The 22,660-nt window shown below is 38.2% G+C and overlaps 1 protein-coding gene across 3 annotated transcripts in view; it reads left to right on the top strand.

Annotated features, from left to right (window-relative positions):
- The window catches only part of LOC149262316 (nuclear pore complex Nup85-like protein), a 414,372-nt gene that overhangs the window by 119,536 nt on the left and 272,176 nt on the right, over positions 1 to 22,660 (top strand). For all 3 annotated transcript variants that reach the window (XR_016259007.1, XR_016259008.1, XM_089424013.1), the window contains exons 9-10: positions 21,922 to 22,032; positions 22,154 to 22,191. Coding sequence is in view for 1 of the 3 variants with exons in the window: in XM_089424013.1 (XP_089280139.1) it covers positions 21,922 to 22,032; positions 22,154 to 22,191 (149 nt within the window). In the remaining 2 variants the exon portion in view is untranslated. The remainder of the gene's footprint in view (positions 1 to 21,921; positions 22,033 to 22,153; positions 22,192 to 22,660) is intronic.

Genomic DNA, 22,660 nt, shown 5'->3' with positions numbered 1-22,660 from the left:
TCGATGGCAGCGGAATTGGCAACTTGATGGATGGAGTGAGGGTTTCAGCAATGTGGGGAAGATGAGCGATCGCGGAAGATGAAATAGACGCATGCAGGAGCAACGAAAAGGTTTGCAGATCTAGACAACATAATTTTTTTTTTGAGATTTTCCGTTAGAAAATAAAAATCGACCTTGGGCAGCAGAGAAACTGAAACCGTTAAACCCTCCTGCTTCAAATTGCATAATGGAAACCCTAATTGCCTGATGGAAAACCTTGAAGAACTTTTAAAATCTATACCTGCAACCTGCAATGGAAAAAACAGAACACCGAGAAGTAAAATGTGCAAGAAACAAAACTGAAAACCCTAAAACTAGCTAAAAAAAAAATTACAATATTTACAGATTTTCGACTCTTAAGCAGCCAGATTTGTCAATAATCACAATAATATTTTTAGAATTTAAATTTAATGTGAGATACTTCAGAAAGCCCTTCATGCATTCATAATTTTTTTTTAAATGATAAGCCCAGGATTAAAACTGGCTGGGCTCTTTCAGAGAACGCAATCCGGGGGTTGGCTGGTTCAGCCGAGAACTTCTCCTAACGCCCGGTAAACTCAAATTTAAGATTTCCTGCACAACTTAAAATCAACCATTAACATAGAGGGAGAAAACAATAGTGAAATCCGTATCAAATGGAGATACCTGCCATTATATTTCAGAATCTAAACTATCATTCAAACCCTAGAGATCACACAAGATACCTGTGCCTAAATCAATCTTCATCAAGTATTATCAATGGCTGAAAATAAAATTATGCAGAAAAATAAATCATCTTACAACACTTCCAGAAGAGTAACACCAGCAAGATTTCAACCCCAAAGTCTTTCTTTATTGCATAAAAAAAATGACTACAAGAGAGCTTTCTTTAGCACCAGACTCTCAGATCCAATCTGATCTCAAATGACCCCTAACACCCTATTTAAAGGAAAATTTCCCAACGGCTAGTTCGAGTGATCCATGTCAAACTAATCTCGACCGTTGATGAGGATCAAAATCCCTTTCAATCTCATTCGTCGAAATTTTAAATGCATTTTAATATATTAAAAAATTAAAACCCTGCATTTATTTCCTCAAAACTTTGACTTATTATTATTTTATTATTTTATTTTATTTTTCAATTTTTATTTATTTATTTATTTTAATTTAATTTAATTTATTTATTTTTTAGTTATTTTTTTTTAATTTTTTAATTTAATTTTTTTATTATTTATATCTTTTATTTTTTATTGTTTTTTTTTTTTTGGATCCTCGAACTTAGCCCTTTGGTAAAATCACCTAGGACCTAGGACTTAGGACTTATGAGGGGATTAAAACATTTTCTAACCCTCAAGATACTTTACATCATGACTTTTAAAATTTTACATCTCAAGGGGGGAAACTCATTTGACATAGACCCTCATAGACCACCCAGTTCTACGACACAACTATAATCTAGCAGATCAAGCAATTTGTAATAACCTAACCAAATAGTTAGAGTTATTTCCAAATTACTTTTACATAGACTTGACCAAGTACACTAGGAGTCCCCTAAGATTCTAATGACAAAATCCATTCCGGCTTTAGGGTTAGGCTGAAGGAAAACTCTGCCGATCATGGATTGGTGAGTCAAAAAACCTTCCGGAACGTAGATTATCACTAGAAAATTAGGTTTGCCTAGGCAATTTACATACATGACTTAGATCTGCTAAGATTATTTACAATTTACACATGCAGACTGGGTTTACAACATAATATGATCGGGCTGATGATGACAATCGAATGGCATGGACATGTCGATCTAGTGCTGTCCCTTTGCGAAAAAAAAGGTGGTGTACTGCTATGGGTAGTTGACACGTAGTGGTCAACAGAGGGCATCCTTGGAACGAAAGCAGGTTGGAGTACCTGAGGAGGAGCTACTTGTTTGCAAGCAGGAGCCTTAACTAGTTTCACAGATTGAGTCTCAGCTTGGTGGCAAGAGCATTGCACAACAGGATGACCATGAGTCATTACAGGATGAGGAGGAGAGACTAGGATGAGTGGAGGCAACCACTCAGTTAGTGACTCCCAACATAGGGATGAAGAGAGCCAAGTGGTTCGAGAGGTTGATTCAGGAGGCCCAGGAGCGAGTTACGACTCCTAGCTTTATGTTCAGGTAGAGCAAGTAGCCATAGAGGTACGCTAGATATATGGCACTAATGACTGAGTTGTTGGACATTGAGCCTTCTTTTTATGAGGAGGCAACGTCTCAGCAGGTTTGGTGGGATGCCATGGTGGAGGAATATTCCCCCTGTTGTTGCCCAAAGCGTACACCAAGGGCCACAACGCTTAGGACAAAGGCTGTCACTATAAACTTTGTCCACTCTGTTCTAGCTATCTCTTAGGCAAGCTAAGGGGGGTAGTCCCTAAGAGGTGAAAGATGGATGATGAAGGAAAACTTGTTGGGAACCAACAAGTTCTAGGAGATGCACTGAAAGCTATCTTATTAACTTGACTTAAATTAGATGCAAGCAAGATTAATTGAGCAATGTTTAAGATATTCAATTAAATTTAGACAAACCAGATTTAAAGTTATGAGACTAGTGCCTTTAAATACAATGCTCAGAAAGAAAAGACTTGCAAGATAAATGATTCACCAATTAACAAGATGACAAATGTTGCTTTAGATGGATGATCGACTAATTTAAATGAAATGCAAGATGAAACGAGATGATAAAGACGTAGGCACTTAGTTTAAGATTTATCTTGAGTTAAACACTAAGTACTTTAATTATAAAATCCCAATTAAACACATGCTCAAAATACTCAATTTAGTTAACAAAAGATATACAATTTTCCACAAGTCCACGATAGAGTATTCAATAGAAACACTAATCACAATTACTTGAAAATTTCCAAACGAAATATGCAAGAAATATCCAATAGTTTAAGTAAATAAACCCACAATTAGAATTAATTTTCCCTTTAAACAATGAGCGATCTTAGTAGATATCAAGCATCAAAAATTAAAACCCAATGCCAATGTTCACGAGACTTCGGTGAAGTGCGTAAATAAGTGAAAGACTAAGCACTTAAATTTCAGTAATTAATTATCAAGAAAAACATGTGAAGTTAGATGCTAATTAAATAAACACTTCTTCAAGCAGTTCTAGAATTAAAATGATTTTATTAATTAACCCAAACCCATAAATTCTTTATTTTTCCTCTTATAGTCAAACTTAGAGATAATTTAAAATTTCAAGTTAATTTAACTATAAGAACTTTCCCACAATCAAAACTTTCCCAAGGCTAAATTTTTTAATTAAGTGCCCCAAAACCCCTAATTTAAAAAAGATCCCAAAAGGAATGGATTTTAAAAAATGTTGTGTCCTAGAATCATATTTTTTTTTGACTTTTAAACGTTTAAAAAAAAAGAAGATTAAATTATTTCAAACGACCAACACATAATTTTTTTTTAATGTGGAAGAATAAAAAAAAATTAATTTATTTTTTTCAAGGGGAAAGGCCATTCTTAAAAAAAATAAATGAAAGATGATGCAAGGAAGACTAGGTCGACGAGAGGGGAAAAAGGAAAGGGTCGAGAAGCTCAGGGATGAGGCTGAGGAGCGAGGAACTCACAAAAAGGGATGAGCGCGGAGAAGATATGGATGTGAGGCATTGGGAGTTGAGGAATGTCGTTCTACAGAGGAGCTCACGTGGGAGGAAGCTGCAGGTTGAGAGAAGGCAACGAGTAGCGCAGGCAGAGGGAGAAAGGCAGCGCAGTAGGAGAACGGATTGAGGAAATAGGGAACGACCACGAAAAAGCGGGATGCAGAGGTATGGGATGCGATTTAGGCAAGGAAGGGAGAGCAAAAATGTAGAGGAGGATGAGGGTCGCGCTGTAGAGGGAGAAGGGAAAAACGTAAGGGGGAAAGGGTTTCAAAATGCAAAATGCACAGAGGAATGGAACTGCAAGGAAAGAAGGGATGAGGGACGCTGATGAGGGAACAAAAAATTTGAAAATTCACTAGAGGAGAGAGCTGAAGCAGCGGATGGGAGAAAAAAATGGTAGCCCAAGGGCCCTCAAAATAATTTACTCTCTTTCCCAAATTTTACTGAAAACCCTCAATCTGAATTTGAAACCCTTGGACTGAAAATATATTTGAATAATTTGTCCCTGCAAAATGGTATTGAGGCCAAATCTTGCCCTCTAGGGTCTAGATCTGGCTTCAAATTGATGGAATCCTTCAGATCTCTACCTGCTCAATCAGAAAATGAAATACCCAAAACCCAATATGTACAAAAGAAAATGAAATCCCAGAACCCAGATATTAAAAACTTCAGATCTACAAAATTTAATTACAGATCTATACAAATAATTCATAGATTTATCAGATCTGAGGAGTATGAGTCCAAATCCGCTCCTAGATATATAGATTTGAAACTCTTTTTAGATCTGTAGATGTGTTAGGGCATCCAAGATAAGAGTAGTCGTAGAGAACCGATATTCTTTTGAGGGTTGGGAATCCAAGATAAGAATAGTCCTGGTGGAACACACCCTGAGAACCCGGGTGGGGTATGTTCCGAGAGAGACAATGATGAGGGTGTTTATACATCATTGGTCTTACTAACATTGTGCTCAGATCTCATCAAGAGATAGCGCTGTTAGTCAAGGCCTTCCTATGTGACAATGCTGGTTGATATGATGCTAAACAATTGGGTTACCAATCCGACTCTTCTTATGAGAAGTTCTTCAGATTGAGAATGACCAAGTACCATTATGAATACCTCCGTATTTAAGACAAAGTGTTAAATGTTTAACTAGGTTTGGTCTTCACAATGACATATGTAATTGATGAAAAGAAGAAAAATAAAATTATTATTGTAATGCTTGTCTCATGGATCTCATGAGCAAAGAATTTTATTTTTAGTAATAGTTCCCATTGTGAGCCTTTACGATTTGTCATCTAGTCATAAAAGTCAAATTGAGTAAATGTCATGTATGAAAGACCCTTCTTGGGCATGTTACATTTTGTACGAGTCATTAAAATAAGTATGAAAGCCCTCCAAGACGACCTCTCCTTCAAGTCGGCTTATAAATAGAATAAATGATCTCCTCCAATGAGACGTTGACTCACCCTCCAATAAGTCGGCTTATTTTGATGAGGAAACAACTATTAATAGGGCAGCTCAACATCATTTCAGGTAGAGATTTTCGGTCATCATAAAGTTTGTAGTAAGGGGTGAAAATCTCACTAAGGAAGTCTATTATCAAGTGAAGGAGGGAAGAGTATAAATTGAGTTATTTTCAGGTCTGTTTTTGGGTTAATTTCCTCTACACATGTGAGGTAGAAAGAGATTAGTTGCAACAGAAGGAGCGAAGAAGAACAACAATCCTTTTGTGTATCCGAGTTGGAAAAAGGTCAAGTCAAGCTAAAAAAAGATCCTATCCAAAGCAAAGAAAGTGAAGGCTTAAGACGAGCTAGGGTTTCTGAATTAGGATTACAGACCTAGTTCAAGGAGGCCGAAGGTTTGAAGCAAATGGAGGTTGAAGTGGAAGAGGAGTCGAGACAAAGGAAGGAGCATAAGGTTGACTATAATCAAGGGAACTTGTGTCATGGTCTTGGAGTGGCAAATAGGTCAAGGGTCTTGGTCTTAGTATTCGTCAATTGGAATCTCTATAAGAAGAAGAATTTGTTCGGGTTTTCCTCTCAAGAGTGAGAGGTTTTGCCCCTGGTTGATAGCCTATATTCTGTGTCTCTTGTCTCTTGATGGTTTATGCTTGATAGCTGTTTGATGAAGAATAGCATTCTAATAACATAAGTGAAAGAGGATCCTAATCAAGAAGTAAAAAGCATTCACAAGTAGTTATCTAACTATAAGAGAAATCACCTAATCTCGATGCCCTAGATTTCGCAACAGTGAAGACCTCGATTTGTCCTTTCCCTAGGATGATTGCGAGATCATGAGATAGACTTCAGTTATGGTGAGTTTATTTCTAGTTTACTAGAATATTCATCAAGATTGCATGCATAGTGTTGGAGCTTTAGTTACATGGAGTCTTCTTTAGTTTGACTACAAAATGAGGTGGCAGTTACAAGTTCAATTAGAACAAGTTAGTCTTCAATATTGATTGAAGAGAGAACGAGTTTAGACTCCAAGTGTTGATCGGAGAAAGGACGAATAGAACTCTTAGTTAACTTGCAATCAGAACTCTAGCTTCTAAATTGAACAGGGCCTTCTTGCATGCTCAAATTGGGTCTATAAAGAGGATGATAGAGGCACATGATCATCATATTCTTGAGAGATCATTTCTTTGTGTGTGCACAAAATTTGTTGAAAATTGTAACTAGGTTCGGTCTTCATAATGATGTTTTGTAAACATGATATTGTATATTTTGTATAAAGAAAGAAAATAAATTTGATTTAAGGCATGGGTTTCATGCTCAAGTTTAGGTCAAAAGCATGTTCTTTGTGCTTCTAGGTCTTTCTAAGACAAAAAAGAATTTATGTCATGTATTATAGTCCCATTTTGACGTATTGTAATGAAATATATTTTTTTATTTTTTATTTTTTATTTTTTATTTTGAGTCAAGAAGAGCCATTTATTCCTCCAAGACCAAGTCGGCCCCAGTCAAGGTGAAGTCTGCCTAAAGGAGAGCTATTCAACCCCTCAAGAAGGCTATAAAGAGAAGGAGCTCGACTCATTTGTAGCGCCAACCAATCACAATTTCGATCTGTAATAGCGAAGGAGGAGAAAGATCCGAAAGGACGAAGAAAAGAAGAAGTCGAAGTCTCTTGGGTTTATCTCTTTCTATTCATGCGTGTGAAGCTACTAGGGTTTTTTGTGTAGCTGCAAGTTGTTTGAGGCGGAAATTGCAGGGCCAAAATTCTAGAGCGAAGCTACAGAAGGTCGAAGTTTTGAAGCTGCCTTGAAGAGATCTTGTTGGGGGGCTGACTTGGTGCTTGGGAGGATTTTAGGCTTTGGTCTTTGGGTCTTGGAAGTCTCATTGTAAGAAGATTCTATAAGAAGAGAAGCTTTCTTTCTGGGTTTTCCCCTTGGAGGGGTTTTGCCCTGACTTGGAGCCTATATCTTGTGTACTTTGTCTCTTTGTGATATTCATTGTTTTGGTAATTGCTTGATGAAACAAAACTAAAAAAGTAATAAAAGGAAGTGTGGAAAAAGTCTGCAAAAAATCGAGATTAAATCCTAAAATTGCTATTTTTTCATGAAAACGATTTAATCCTCCGATTTTTTGCAGACTTTTTTCAGAAACGGGAAAATTGCGATTTATTTGTTTTAAGCTCGATTTTATCGGGAGTCGACCCAAAAAGTCGGCCATCCTCCTAGGTCGCGGATAAAGAGGCTGAAAAGGCTGAAAATGATATCATTTTCTTCTGTTTTTTCTCCCATTCAGCGCTGTGGAGATTCATAGTTGTTTGCCATTGCCCTAGAGGAGAATATTTGTGAGTTTTGTGGTGGGGATTTGGAGATTTGTCCACTGCTCAACGTGAGAGATTCAAAGTGCTGAATTGTTGTTGCTTGGTATGTATTTTAATTTCTCTCTTAGTTTTTTTTATGCAAATGGCTTCTTAAATTTTTCTATACTTATATAAAATTCTATTGGTTTGTTTATATCTTATTTTTGCCTAGAATTTTGAAAGGGAAACATTGTTTAGAATCTAGATTGAAGCAAAACTTCAACTTTCAAGAATAAAATGAGAAAAATTCAAACCCTTGTTTACTGAATTTGAGTGTTTTCAAGTGACTGAGAAGAGGCATTTAAAATCTAAAATCAACTATTGCATTTGTGCTTGCTTCTTATATGATGGGAAATTTTTAATTTGTTTCAATTTTTTTTTTGCCCAGGTTTAAATTGAAGTTCAAAGTTTAAAACAAAATGGCAAGGCTTTTGGATGCTATGTGGGAATATGGTGAACCTGATACTATACACGAATCTAGGGGGATCAATAGAATGTATTTGACTTGCAAGTTGTGTGGCAAGCATGTGTCAGGAGGTATCAATAGATTAAGATTCCATTTGGGGCAAATTCTGGGGCAAAATGTTGACCTTTGCCCAAATACAACTCCAGAAATCATCCGACGGGCTATTCAATCGTTGATGGATAAAGAGGAGGGAAAAGACATCATGGTAGCACTAAAATTCCAACTTGTAGGGGCCTCAAGCGTGGGGGAAATTGAGAGTGGCAGTGCTTCTTTAGCATCACCTTCCTCACCCATATGTCCCAACCCCTCATCTATCTCATCTTTTTTTGTTCCTAGAACCACACCTGGTGCACAACCTGGCATCAAATCAGCACTTAAAAAAAAGGAAAAGGCAGAAGCTGACAGGTTGGTCAGTAAGTGTCTTCTATGGAGTGATGTTCCTTTCAACATTGCCAAGACAAACCCATTCTACCAGCCTATGTTTGATGTTGTTGTTGTCGTTGGCCCGGGGTACAAAGCCCCCACCTTTGCAGAATTGAGAGGGCCTCTTCTTCAAGATGAAAAGACTGATTGCACTTCTAGATTGGAGGAGTTTAGGGCATCATGGGAACAAACTGGATGCACAATCATGTCAGATGGTTGGACTGACTAGAAGGGTAGGACCCTTCTTAACTTCTTGGTTAGTTGTCCCAAGGGGACAATGTTTATGAAATCTGTTGATGCATTTGCACACATTAAAGATGCACGTACATTATGTGAGTTGTTGGACCTCTTCATTCAGGAAGTAGGCCCAAGCAATGTTATCCAAGTCACAACGGGCAATGTTGCAAATTATGTTGCAGCTGGCAAGTTGCTTATGGAGAGGTATCCTAACTTGTTTTGGACACCTTGTGCTCCTCATTGCATTGAATTGCTGTTGGAGGATATAGGTAAGATTCCTATTGTGAGGGATATTGTTGAATCAGCCAGGAGCATAACAAAATTTATATATAATCATGCATCTGTACTTAGCTTGATGAGAAAATTCACTAAAAACAAAGATTTGGTGCGTGCTGCCATTACACGATTTGCCACTACTTTCATAACTCTTCAGTCTCTGTTGAATTCTATGTGGGATGTGAAGAGCATGTTTCTTTCACCGGATTGGTATGCTTTATCTATTAGCTGCAAGCCAGAGGGAGAGGGCATATGCAGATTAGTTTCATATGATCAGAGCTTTTGGGCAGGAGTAGAGGAGGTGTGTGCCATTTGAGAACCTTTGGTAGGGGTTCTTCGGTTGGTTGATGGAGACAAGCCCACAATGGGCTACTTGTATGAGGCCATCGATAGGGCCAAAGAAGCCCTTCGTGCTTATTATGAAGATAAGGGAGACGAGGGGTTAGAGAAACAACAGGTCATATGGAGAGTGATTGATGAGTGATGGAACAATACCCTCCATCGCCCCATTCATGCTGCAGGTATCTACCTCAACGCCGCATTTGCTTATGCCTGTGGTTTCAGATTTGAAGCTGAGGTGATGGATGGATTCTTCACTTGTGTCGAGAGGATGGTGTCATCTGAGCAAGAACGTGAATATATTTATAAAGAAATGGAGGTATATAGGATGGGAGGTGGCACATTTGGTTTTACCATGGCTATTAAGAATAGGATGACCAAAATCCCAGGTAAACTTCAGTTTGTTTCAAACTTTCAAGTTTAGAATTTCAATGTTTTTTTTATGTTTCTCATTTTTCTTTTAACTTGTAGATTCTTGGTGGACAAGCTATGGTGCCAGAGTACCCCATCTCCAAAAGCTTGCCATTCTAGTGCTCAACCAAACATGCAGTTCCTCTGGATGCGAGTGCAACTGGAGTGTATTTGACAAAATACACAACAAAAAGCGCAACAGGTAAAAAAATTTCAAATTAAATTTTTCGAATTCGTTTCATTATTTTTAATATTTAAATTTTCTAAGTACTAATTTACAATCTATGACCCTAATACAGATTGGAGTCCCAACGCCTCAATGACATGGTCTACGTCTACTACAATCTTCGATTGTGGGTGAGACAACTTCAGACACCTACTGATGTGGAAGCCATCTCATTGGACAATATTGATACCACCGCTGCATGGAGGGTCGAGACTGAGAGGCTGATCATGGACTCGATCCCGGATTGGTTAGGTGTGGATCTAGAGGAGGTAGCAGTTGCAGGGGAGGGAGAGCCAGAGGTAGAGGAGGAGGAGCAACATCAGGGTTAGGAGGCAGAGCTGGTTGAGGATGATGAGGAGGTGGTGACACCATCTAGGATGGGCAGTAGCAACATAGGACAGAGGCCACCTCTTCCATCGGCTTCTAGAGGACGACTGACTCCATTTCTATTTCTAGGGGCTGGGCCATCTTCCTCTAGAGGAAAAGGCAAAGCCATTCCTTATGCCATAAAAGGGGAAGAGGATCTCAGTGACTAATTACTTTATGACTTTTAGATGACTCATGATATACATCTATTATATTTTTTGTTTATATTTTGACTCTTGAGAGTTGAGACTCAGACAAGACTCAAGATTCAGCAGTTGATTCACTATTTTGATATGTGATGTAGCACTAGACTTCATATACATATTATATATTAGCTTTCTTTACACGTTTATGTGGAATTCATTTATTTGATGTTGTGGGTACTCTAAATGTTAAAAAAAATAAAAAAATGAATATTTTTGTGTTCTTTTAATTTTGCCGACTTTTTGTAGACTTTTTCAAAAAACTCCAGACTTTAACGAGTTTTTCAACTTTTGGACCCTTGTTGAATTAATCCCGACTTCGACTTTTTCCACAATGATAAAAGGCCATCTAACATCACAAGTAATTATCAAGTAAGGAAAGTCAAACATAATATTCAAGGTTCTTGATTCTCCAACATGGTATCGAAGCTAAGGTGCAAGAAGGAGACTGAAGATCACATCCTAGTTGGCAGTATGGCAAGGGTTATGAAGAAGGGTTTCAAGTTTCTTGGGAATTTCGCTATATCCATTAAGGGTTGCATCTTAAAGATCATTTCCACGCAAGCAAAAGAAGTAATGTATGGAAGTCTATTCTCCGCCTTATCTGACACTTTTAAGGACAATAATGTATGGGTTATTCATAATGGTGGTTCCAGACATATGACAGGTGAATGCAATCAACTCCAGACTTTGTTGAAAGTAACCTCCTCTCATTCAATTGAACTTGGAGACAAGAAGAGCTATCCAGTGAAAGGGATTGGATCTACTTCATTGGAGCTTGAGTTCAGTGAAAGTATTCACCTCAACAACATTCTATATGTTCCAGGTTTGAAGAAAAATTTACTTTCTATTTCTTGTCTAGAGGATAAGGGTGATAGAATTGCTTTTGTTGATGGCAAGGTTTTGGTTTGGGGTAAGGACTCTAGTATTGATCATGCTAGGGTAATTGGGATTTGTGAGGGGACATTATATAGACTTTTTACACCTCTATCTCAAGCCCTAGTTCACTTAGATGTGAACCCTTTCGAACTATGGCATAGAAGGTATGGACACCTTCATTATAGGATTTTGCCATCTCTAAATCAAATGGTCAATGGCATCCCCGAATTGAAGGAAGAACATGAAGGGACCTGTAAGGGTTGTGCTCTAGGAAAGAACGTGAAAAAGCCATTTGCAAAAAGTGATACTAGATCTAAGGAAGTTTTAGATCTCATACACTCGGATGTATGTGGTCCTATGGCAATAAAATCTCTTGGTGGACATCTATATTATGTGACCTTCGATGAAGATTTCTCAAGGAAAATTTGGTTATACCTCCTCAAGAACAAAGATGAGGTATTTGAGAAGTTTCAAGAATGAAGTGGAGAATCTGACTGAAAGAAAGATCAAGACTCTGAGGTTTGACAATGGTGGAGAATATACCTCCAAAGAACTGATAGCGTTTTGCAAGGAAGTAGGGATTAAGAGGGAGCTAATTGTTCCTTATAATCCTGAATAGAATGGCGTGGTTGAAAAGAAAAACAGAACAATTGAAGAATGTGTTAGAGCCATGCTTCATGATCAAGATCTCCCTCAATTCTTGTGGGGAGAAGCATGTGTAACAATTGTCTACTTGCAAAACCAAAGTCCTCACAAGATTCTGAACAACATGCTTCCAGAGGAAGCATTTACAGGAAAGAAGTTGAATGTGGATCATCTTCGAATATTTGGATGTCCTGTTTATATACATATACTAAAGGACAAAAGGAAGAAGTTGGATCCTACCAGTATGAAGGGCATCTTTGTTGGGTATAGTGCTTCATCAAAGGTATACAAAATCCATATTAAAGAAGATAGTCGGATTGTAGTAAGCAAGGATGTAATCTTTGATGAAAGTATAACTTACAAGAAATCAAAAGATGTTCCAGTCGATTCTGATGAAGAAGAGATACCTATCTTTGAGGATATCTCGAGGGACAATGATGGTCAAGATCCGACATCAACTCAAGAAGATGTTGAAGGTCCTAGTGAGCCTGTGCAACAAGTAATTGTTCTTGAAAATCAAAAGAGGCCTGCTTGGTTGAGAACTACTCTACAAGAAGCAGAAGGACACACAACAAAGGGGACCTTTAGAGAAAGTAAAAGACCGAAAAGGTATTCTGGATATGCAACATATATGATGAAGCTCATTGAAGTTGAACCTTCCTCCTATGAAGATGCAACTAAACATCAAGAGTGGAGGAATGCAATGTAGGAAGAATACCAGTCAATTATGAAGAATGATGTTTGGGAAATCGTTCCTAGGCCAAGTGACAAATCGATAGTCACTTCAAAATGGATATATAAGATAAAGCATGTTGCAGATGGGAGCATTGATAAATACAAAGCAAGGTTTGTAGCAAGAGGCTTCTCATAGAAAGAAGGTATTGATTACAAAGAAACCTTTGCTCCTACAACTAGATATACAACAATTAGATCGCTTGTTCTTTGGTTGCTACTATGGGATGGAACATCCATCAAATGGATGTTAAGACAAATTTTCTGAATGGGACTATTGATGAAGAGGTTTACATTGAGCAACCTCAAGGATTTGAAATAAATCAGAGGGAGACTCATGTCTGTAGACTGAAGAAAGCTCTATATGGCTTAAAGCAAGCACCTAGAGCTTGGTATGCAAGAATGGATGCATACCTATTGAGACTTGGTTTTGCCAAGAGTTTTGCAGATCCTAACCTCTACATCAGGGTGGTCCAGGGTGAACCAATCATCATAATATTGTATGTGGATGATCTACTTGTTATAGGTGTAGAGCATCGAATTCAGGAATGCAAGAAGCAGTTAGCAGCCGAGTTTGATATGAAGGATCTTGGGATTATGCATTATTACGTAGAAGTTTGGCGAAAGCCAAGAGAGATATATCTTGGTCAAGGGAAATATGTGATCAAGAGTCTTCAAAAATTTGGCATGATGGATAGGAAGCCTTTGACGACTCCTATAATCACTAATATGAAGAAGTTGAGGAGTTCAGATTCTAGTTCAATGGATCCTACTTATTGTAGATAGTTGATTGGGTCTTTGATGTATCTGGTAAACACAAGACCTAACATTTGTTTTGCAGTAAATGTCCTTAATCAATTTCAAATGGAGGTAAAGCATGACCATTGGATAACAACTAACCACATCCTAAGATATTTGTATAGAGGCATACATCACTGCATCTGGTATAATGGTAATGAGATCCAACTGATGGGATATATAGATTCTGATTGGAGTCGTAGTGAGACAGATGGAAGAAGCACAACAAGTGGATGTTTCAACTTAGGATCTTCCATGGTCTCATGGATGAGTAGAAAGCAAGATACAGTTGCTTTGAGTATTGCTAAAGTTGAGTATGTTGCTGCAAGTGAAGTCCGTTGGGAAGTTGTTTGGCTCAAAAATTTATTATCAGATTTATTTGAAGGACCACTTAGCCTTACTCGCATACATTCTGACAATGAAAGCTGCATAAGATTGACAAAAGACTCAATGTTTCATGCTAGGATGAAGCATACAAATAATAAGTACCACTACATCAAAAGCATGGTATGAGATGGGGTTGTGGAGTTGCATTATTTACCTACAGATGAATAGTTTGCAGATATTTTGACTAAAGTGTTACCAAACAAGAAGCTTGAATATTTGAGAGACAAGCTTGGTTTGGTAGACATCTCTTCCGTAGTTGAGAGGGAGTGATGTTGGATAGTTCTTATCTTTATGTGTTATGGACTAGGCCAAGACTAACAATTGTAAGTCTAAGTGAAGGCCATAAGGAAAAAATGGAGTCCGGAGGATTGGATAAGCATGTGAGGTTGGAACTTCTTATGGATTATAGAATCCAGGAAAGAAGTTGTAGAGCGATACTCTTTGAGGATGAGGTAGGGCATCGAAGATAAGAGTAGTCGAAGAGGTATGATATTCTTTGAGGATTCGGGATTGGTAATCTGAGATAAGAATAGTCCTAAAATGACATACCCAGTGAACATCCGGATGGGGTATGTGCCTTAAAGGTAGTGTGTCAGCTCACGTAAAGCCTCCCAACATAATTCTCTCGAATGAAGATGAGCTTGTCTAGTTAAAGCCTTCAATGACATTACTGGTTATGATATAGATGCTTGATAGATGGCTTATCAATCCGACTCTTCTTATGAGAATGCTTCAAGATTGAGATTCATTGTACTTCACATAGTATTAAAAACCGGCCCAACTAACCTGTTACCAGACTAACCGGCTGGTTAGCAGGCCCACCAGTTGGAACCGGTCAAAAAACCGGGTTAGACACCCTTTGTGGCGAAAAAAGAGACCTAACCGCTCCTAACCGACCGGTTTGTATCAAACCGGCCAGTTCTGTCCTAAATCGGCTGGTTACCGGTCAAGCCCATTGTGAGCCCAGTCAGCGCTTTTTTCAATGTCTTTTAGGGGTTTTGGAGGGAAACTAAGGGTGATTTCCCTCCAAAAACACCCTCTACAAGCCTTTAAGAGGCCCCTCTCCCTCTCATTTGTCTCACACATCTGATTTGGAGTGTTTATGAGTGTTTGTGAGTTTGTTTGTGAGCTTGGAGAGTGTTGATTTTTTGTTGGAGTAGTCATCTTGGAGTTGGAGTTGGAGCTATTTTGGAGATAGTTTGTAGCTGTCAGTGGAGTTGCCATCTTCAAGAGGAGGCTAAGGAAGCTAGTTTGCATTTCCAGGTAAGGATTTTCACTTGAAAATTCCTCATTTGACTGCTGTCCATGAATTAAATTTTTTTGTGTTATAAATTTATAAACTTCTCACTTCTATCATCTATGCTATCAAATCTCTAGCTCTATGCTATCAAATTTTGTAGCTTGCATGTGCATTTGTTTTCCTACATTTAGCTTTGGTTTTCCATGTTGCTTCGCTGTATTTTTTTTTTTAAATGGCAGATTTCTTTGCAAATTGTTATTATTTCAAGCAAACATGGCTCCAAAAGGAAAGGATAGTGCATGGGCTCATTGTGATGTAATTGATGGAAAAATGATATGCAAATTATGCCATAAATCTATTGGAGGTGGGGGTATTCTTAGATTGAAACAACACTTCGCTGGGGTAAGAGGCCAAGTAAAGCCATGTGATGCACCAAATGCAGTGTTAGGTCCTATTAGGGCATAATACATTACCAAGCTTGAAAAGTTTTATGAGGATAAGGCTAGGGAGAAGGCCATCCAAGATGACATTGCAAGGAAGAGGGAATTATTAGAAGCCATGAAAGAGAGTGGGTATGATGATTATGAGATTCAAGACTCAACTTCTATCCTTTCCACCAATGACCCCTTTCACTATCTTCATCCTTCTTGTGGCCAACCATCAAAAGGAACAAAGAGAACAAACATCCAAAGTTTTTTCTCATCTTCTGCCAACATTGCCTCGTCTAATCCTATTTCCTCCCAGCCAAGTCATCAACCTACTTTGGATCAACATTGGAAAAAACAATGCAAAGAAACTTCTCATCAATACATTGCTAGATGGTGGTATGATTCAGATATCCCATTTAATGTTGCCCCCTTAACTATTTACCAAGCTATGTGGGACCCTGTTATAGCTGCAGGAAAAGGCTTCAAAGGCCCTAGTCTGCATGACTTGAGGGGAGCTCTTTTGCAAAAAGAGATATCTTCCATTGATGAGTATTTGGTTGAGTTTAAAGATTCATGGGTCAAAATAGGTTGTTCCATCATGTCAGATGGATGGACCGATGGAAAGAACCGCACTATCATTAATTTCCTTGTTTCTTGCCCTCAAGGAACCATGTTTTTGAAATCAGTTGATGCATCTGATAAGGTGAAGGATGCAACCCTTCTATTTGAGCTTTTGGATAACATTATTCAGGAACTTGGGGAGCAGCATGTTGTGCAGGTCATCATCGATAATGCCTCAAACTATGTTCTTGCTGTGTAGATGCTTGAGACCAAATATAAGACCATATTTTGGACTCCATGTGCTGCACATTGGATAGACCTCATGCTTGAGGATATAGGCAAAGTGCAGTGGGTAAAAAACACTATAGAGCATGCCAAGTGCATTACAAAATACATTTACAACCACTCATGGGTATTGAGCCTAATGAGGAAAAACATTGGGGCAAAGAGCTTGTTAGGCCTACAATTACGAGATTTGCAACTCACTCCTCACGTTGCAATGTCTCAATGGTCAACATAAAAACTTGCAGAAAATGTTTTCCTTTGAAGAATGGTCTGAATCTCGGTGGGCTCGTAGACCAGATGGAAAAGACACCAAAAAGAAAGTGTTAGATAGTTATTTTTGGAAAAGGTCTGTAGAGCTTGTGAAAATTACCGAGCCCTTTGTTAAGGTGCTAAGGATGGTGGATGGGGAAAAATTGGCCATGTGCTACATTTATAAGGCTATGGATCAAGCAAAGGAGCAGATACGGGCAACTTACAAGGACAGGTTAGCTAAATATGGCCGTATATGGGAGATCATTGATAACAAATGGAACAATCAACTCCATTGTCCTATACATGTAGCTGGGTATTTTTTGAACCCAAAGTATCATCATAAAAATTGGCTAGGAGATCTACATGATGGGGAGGTCAGAGCTAGATTGATTGATTGCTTGGAGCGCATGGTCCCTAGCCATGCAGACCAGTTGGAAATACATAGACAACTTACTGTTTTCACTATGGCACGTGGTACTTTTGGCAAAAACTTGGCAAAAATGGCAAGAGATGTGGACCAACCAGGTAAGCAATTCCAATTTCCAATTTGTTTTTCTTTTCAAGTTAAAATTGTTTATGTTCTTTACAATTGAAATTATAAACTAAGTTACTAATTAATATCTTTTTCTTTGCTGCACATTGGTGGGAGTCATTTGGTGGCCAGTGTCCTCAATTGCAAAGGTTTGCAATTAGAGTCCTTAGTCAAACTTGTAGTGCTTCAGGTTGTGAGCGCAATTGGTCTGTTTTTGAGCGCATACACACGAAGAAGAGAAACCGTTTGGAACAAAAACGGTTAAATGATCTTGTTTTGGTGCAATACAACCTTCGACTAAAGAGGAACCAAATGATGAGCAAAACACCTGATCTAGATCCCATTGTGTTGGACGATATTGATCCAACATCAGAATGGGTGGAGGAGACTGAAGAACCTGTGTTTGAGGCTGATTTTGATATTGACATGGCTTTAGCGGGGGATGAAGCAGATTATGTGGCGGCATCAGAACTAGGATCAGTAGCGGCATCAAGGAAAGGCAAAGAACCAATGGAAGGCACTAGTCATGCAGGTCGACAAACTCGTGCTTCCATTAGGTCCACTTCTATTGTTATTGGTGGCATTGATACTAAGGTTGCAGATCAGGCTGGGGCATCCTTAGACTCTGAACTAGATGATGTCTATGTATCTCTTGATGATGATCTTGTGGCTAGTAGTGGTGATGAACTTGATGATTGATCATGTGTACACTGTAGACTTGTAGTAGGCCAATGGCCTCATAGCTTGCAACATTGTTTTTGGACTTTATAGGCCATTTAGAGCCTCATTGCTTATGTATTTTGCTATTTTGTCGATGATATGTATTGCACTCGGTGCCATTTTGATATATTCACCTTTACATGGTATATAAATGAGCAAACTTTGCATATTTTGTCTCTATTGGCTTGGAATCATGGTTTTAAATCTTAAAAATAGTTTTGTTTCATTAAAAATTAATTATTTAATGCCTTTTTTTAAAACCAGTTCGTTTAGACCAAACTAGTCCCGGTTAGATCGGTTCCTGTCGGTAAACCGGTTCATTAGGTGGACCGGTCCGGTCACCGGTTCCGGTTTTAAAAACATTGGTACTTCATGATGGGATTATGAATACCTGCCTAGTTAAGAGGGAGTGTTGGAAACTGTAACTAGGTTTGGTCTTCATAATGACTTTTTGTAAACATGACATTACATATTTTGTATAAAGAAAGAAAAAGGAAGAAAATAAATTTTATTTAAAGCATGGGTTTCATGCTCAAGTTTAGGTCAAAAGCATGTTCTTCGTGCTTTTAGATCTTTCTAGGACAAAGAAGAATTTATGTCAGGTATTATAGTTCCATTTGGACTCATTGTAACAAAGAAAAATATTTGTTTTGAATCAAGAAAAGCCATTTATTCCTCCAAGACCAAGTGAAACCCAATCAAGGTGAAGTCCGCCTAAAGGAGGGCTATTCGACCCCTCAATAAGGCTATAAATAGAAGGAGCTTGACTCATTGTAGCGCCAACCAATCACAAGTTCGATTTGCAATAGCGAAGGAGGAGAAAGAGTTGGAAGGACGAAGAAGAAGTTGAAGTCTCCTGGGTTTATCTCTTTCTATTCACATGTGTGAAGTTGCTAGGGTTTTCATGTAGCTGCATGTTGCTAGAGGCCGAAATTGCAGGGTCAAAATTCTAGAGCAGAGATGCAAAAGATCGAAGTTTTGAAGCTTCCTTTGAGAGATCTTGCTGGGGGGCTGACATGGTGCTTGTGAGGATTGTAGGCTTTGGTCTTTGGGTCTTGGAAGTCTCATTGTGAGAAGATTCTATAAGAAGAGAAGCTTTCTTTCTAGGTTTTGCCCTTGGAGGGGTTTTGCCCTGGCTTGGAGCCTATATCTTGTGTGCTTTGTCTCTTTGTGATTTTCATTGTTTTGGTAATTGCTTGATGAAACAAAACTAAAGAAGTAATAAAAGGCCATCTAACATCACAAGTAATTATCAAGTAACGAAAGTTAAACATAATATACAAGATTCTTGATTTTCCAACATAATTGAGGAGCTTGTGCGCTAAGATTCAGAGAACAAGTGCACTGAGAAATAGGGGCCTCTAGTGTGCTAAGAAATGGGGCTCAAGTGCGCTAGGAAATAGGATGCCTAGTGCACTAGGAAGTAGGGGCCTGATGTGCGCAAGGATTTTGGGCACGGGATCAAGGATTCTCATGGAAAGTCAAGGTTATTTAGCAGGAGAACAAGCGTGTTCTCAGGTACAGATTGCTGGCTGTGGTAAGCAGCATGAATTGTAATGGATCCAATTGCTAAAGAACAGTCAATACGATATCACGACAAAGAAAGCAGGTTTTCCCTTGTGGGTTTCCTAGGTAAATCAAGCGTGTCAATTTGTGTGTATGTGTTTTTATCTTTGGTGTTTTTCCTCTAACTTATAAATTGTTAGGAAACTCTGTATCTTGGTGAAAGTAAATTTGGTTTCAATTTTTAGTTACCTTGTTTTCAGTAATTCATCTAAGTAGTTGCAGAGTTTCAAGAAAATTAACAGATTTTTAAGCAAGTTACCACACCTGTGTTAAGGATGATTATGAAATTAGCCCTATTAGGTGTTTCTAGCTTCCAAAGGGAGAAACAGTTCCTAGGTAGGCCCATCAATTTGTAGGTGCATGTGATAAATGTGGTCATGGAGTGGGAATTGTTGATTTTTCAAGTGCAAAAGATACACAATATTTCTGAACCACTGGTAATTGCTTCAAATGGCAAATCTTCTTTTAACAATTCCAGTTTATCATTAAACAATTACACCTCAGAAATTCTACCATAAATCATAAAGACAATAGAGATCACAATGCACAATAGAGAACACAAGATTTACCGTGGGAAAACCCACTTGGCAGAAAAACCCAACAGCCTTTTCCTTGGAGAAATTCTTCAGTTCAACAAGAGATACGTCTAATGCTGCTGGTCAAAACTATGCTTATGGTCAAACCTGGTCCACAACCCTCAAGTCAAGCCTCCAGCAACCCATTTAAGATGAGGGAACAAAACTACAGTCAAAACCCTTCCTTGTTCCAAGTCACCCAATAATCCATGTCCAAGATGCCCAAGGAAACGCAAGCATAAGCACTCGATTGCACAATGAAAAACATACATTTTGGGTTGGATTGCCCACCTTCTAACATATGTTCTGGACAGATGGCTGAGGGGACATATGACTGATGCAGGGAGCAGAGATCAAAATGGCACAATGTATTGGCTACACTCGTGGCTTTTAGGGGCTGTTGGTTGCTGGCTGAAGAGAGGTCTAGGAGAAAAAATTCTCCTATGGGGTCACCCACTTTTGGTGCTTAACAAACTCCAAATGCTTGCTGCCCTACTGTTGCAGCCATAAACCTGTATAAACTACCTTATTCAACACTTGTCTTAATGCTGGATTTTTCTCTATTTGGAGGCACATATCTTTATGACATCCAATCTTGAAGAGATGGTTTGCAATATGGCTTATTGAAATTAAATTCTCCTTTAATCATGGCACATTCAACACAATATATAATCCTTTGATCATTCTATTAGGCATCTTCACAGGAACATTTGCTTGGCCTTTGATCATGTTTACTGTCATGTCAAGACGCAACTTTCTGTCCTTGAATTTTATTGGCAAGTTGCAACTAATGCAGCAAACTATTACTTTTTGTGCGTCATGTGCCCAGTGGCACCTGAATCCATAGACCATGCATCTTTAGTTGCATTTCTGGTTTGTTGTGATTTTGTTATATATCAGTATTATTACTTGAATGCCATTTTTTTTTCTTTTCTGTGATGAATCAAATTTATTTTTCACAGTTTTTTTTATGTGACCACTTTTACCATAATAAAGATGCTTCTCTTTGTTACTTAAGTTGGCATTGCCTTTTTTTTGAATCTTCATATTTTGTGTCACCTTGTCTTAGATTGCTACCTGAATAGACAATATTTTTTGCAGGGGATTGGGTGCAATGTGATCAATGTCACTTTCACCGTCCTGAATACTTTATTTTCTGTGGGGCTGGCTGTGAATTTTTCTTTTCCCTTCCTGAGTGGGGTCTTCTCTAGAATCTATAGTTTTCCCTTTTGCTCCAAAGGCCCTCGAACTCCTGTGCTTACTGTCATTGCCTTTGCACCCTTCACTGTGGCTGCACTCTCTGCCAGTTTGGTGTGCAGTGCTGCCCTAATGGACTAGGCTGTAGACCGTGTCTTTAAACTCTAGCCTCACCAGCTTTCCAAATTATAATATCAAGCCATCCTATTAAAAAGCTAAATAAAGGAGATTCCTCAGTGCAAAGGATATTTATTTTAGCAACAGATTTTTACTTTTTTTTGAAAATACTCAAAATCCTTAATCAATTCTCAGTCTATAATATAGAGTGGCAAAAAGATTATAGGAGTGAAGAATTGCAATTTCGGTAAAGCTTTTGGCACTTTCATGGCAACCTATTTTCATGGTCTCTGTGTTACATGGTAATACAATATATTATATAACTATATGGCCTGATTTAGTTGCAAAGCAGTTTTTTTTTATAAGTAGTTACCATATCTGATGTTGGAGAAGATCTCATCCTCTTGAATATGAAAGGACAAAATGCTTTTAGTTGACATCTGTTGTGTCAGTGCAGCAGGTATATTTATGGCTTATAAATGAAAGTTTGTCTGTTTAGAAATAGAAAAGTTAAAATATCCTTTGGAATTTGTTTGGGACACAACTTATTCTTGTCTTTTGCTGTTATTTTGTTTATCTAGGCATTGGAAGGAATGCATAGCTTAGCACAAAAGTGCATTCAGTTGAAATCTCCTATTGGTGATAAACATATCACGGAGCTCATGCTTGGAATAATTGGGGATGATATAGAGGTCTGTATTAATCATGATCCACATGGCAATAACATGATGTATATTTGTTTGTTCAAATATATTACACCTGGCTTTGGTATTATCGTAATGTATATTACTGTTGTATTCTGTGTGTCTGTAGGTGATTATAGCAGGATGCTCCCAGATTTTTGATCCATGGTGAGGTTTTCTACTTCCCCAGTCATATGGATTATAATTAATTACTCATTGATTATAATTTGCATGCTTAAAAGCAGTGTTGCACACATTGCGATAAAATCGCGATAAAATCGGAAAATCGCGATTTTTTAAATTTGCCGATTCAAAGCGCGATTTTTATCGAAAAAATCGCCCATTTTTTTTATAGCGATTTTTATCGAAAAAATCGCGATTTTTTGAAAAAATCGCGATTTTTTCGGTTAAAATCGCGGGGGGCGCGGGCAGCGGGGTTTTATATGGAAAAAACGATTTTTTTTTTATTCATTCAGCAGTCCGCCGCGGAGGAGAAGGAGAAGAAGGGAGGGAGAGGGTTGCCGTCGGTTGTGGGAGCGAATCGAAGCGATTTTAGGAGGAATCCAAGCCAAGATCGCCAATTTGTCCATAAACCAGGTATGTAGATTAATTTTTTTTTGTTTTGGTTCAATAAAAA

This window comes from Pinus tabuliformis, chromosome 6, assembly GCF_031772625.1.
Source record: "Pinus tabuliformis cultivar Carrire ecotype Pingquan chromosome 6, CPIR1, whole genome shotgun sequence".
Taxonomy (NCBI): domain Eukaryota; kingdom Viridiplantae; phylum Streptophyta; class Pinopsida; order Pinales; family Pinaceae; genus Pinus; species Pinus tabuliformis.
The sequence above is the reverse complement of the archived record's forward strand: the minus strand, read 5'-3'. Positions and strand labels throughout refer to the sequence as shown.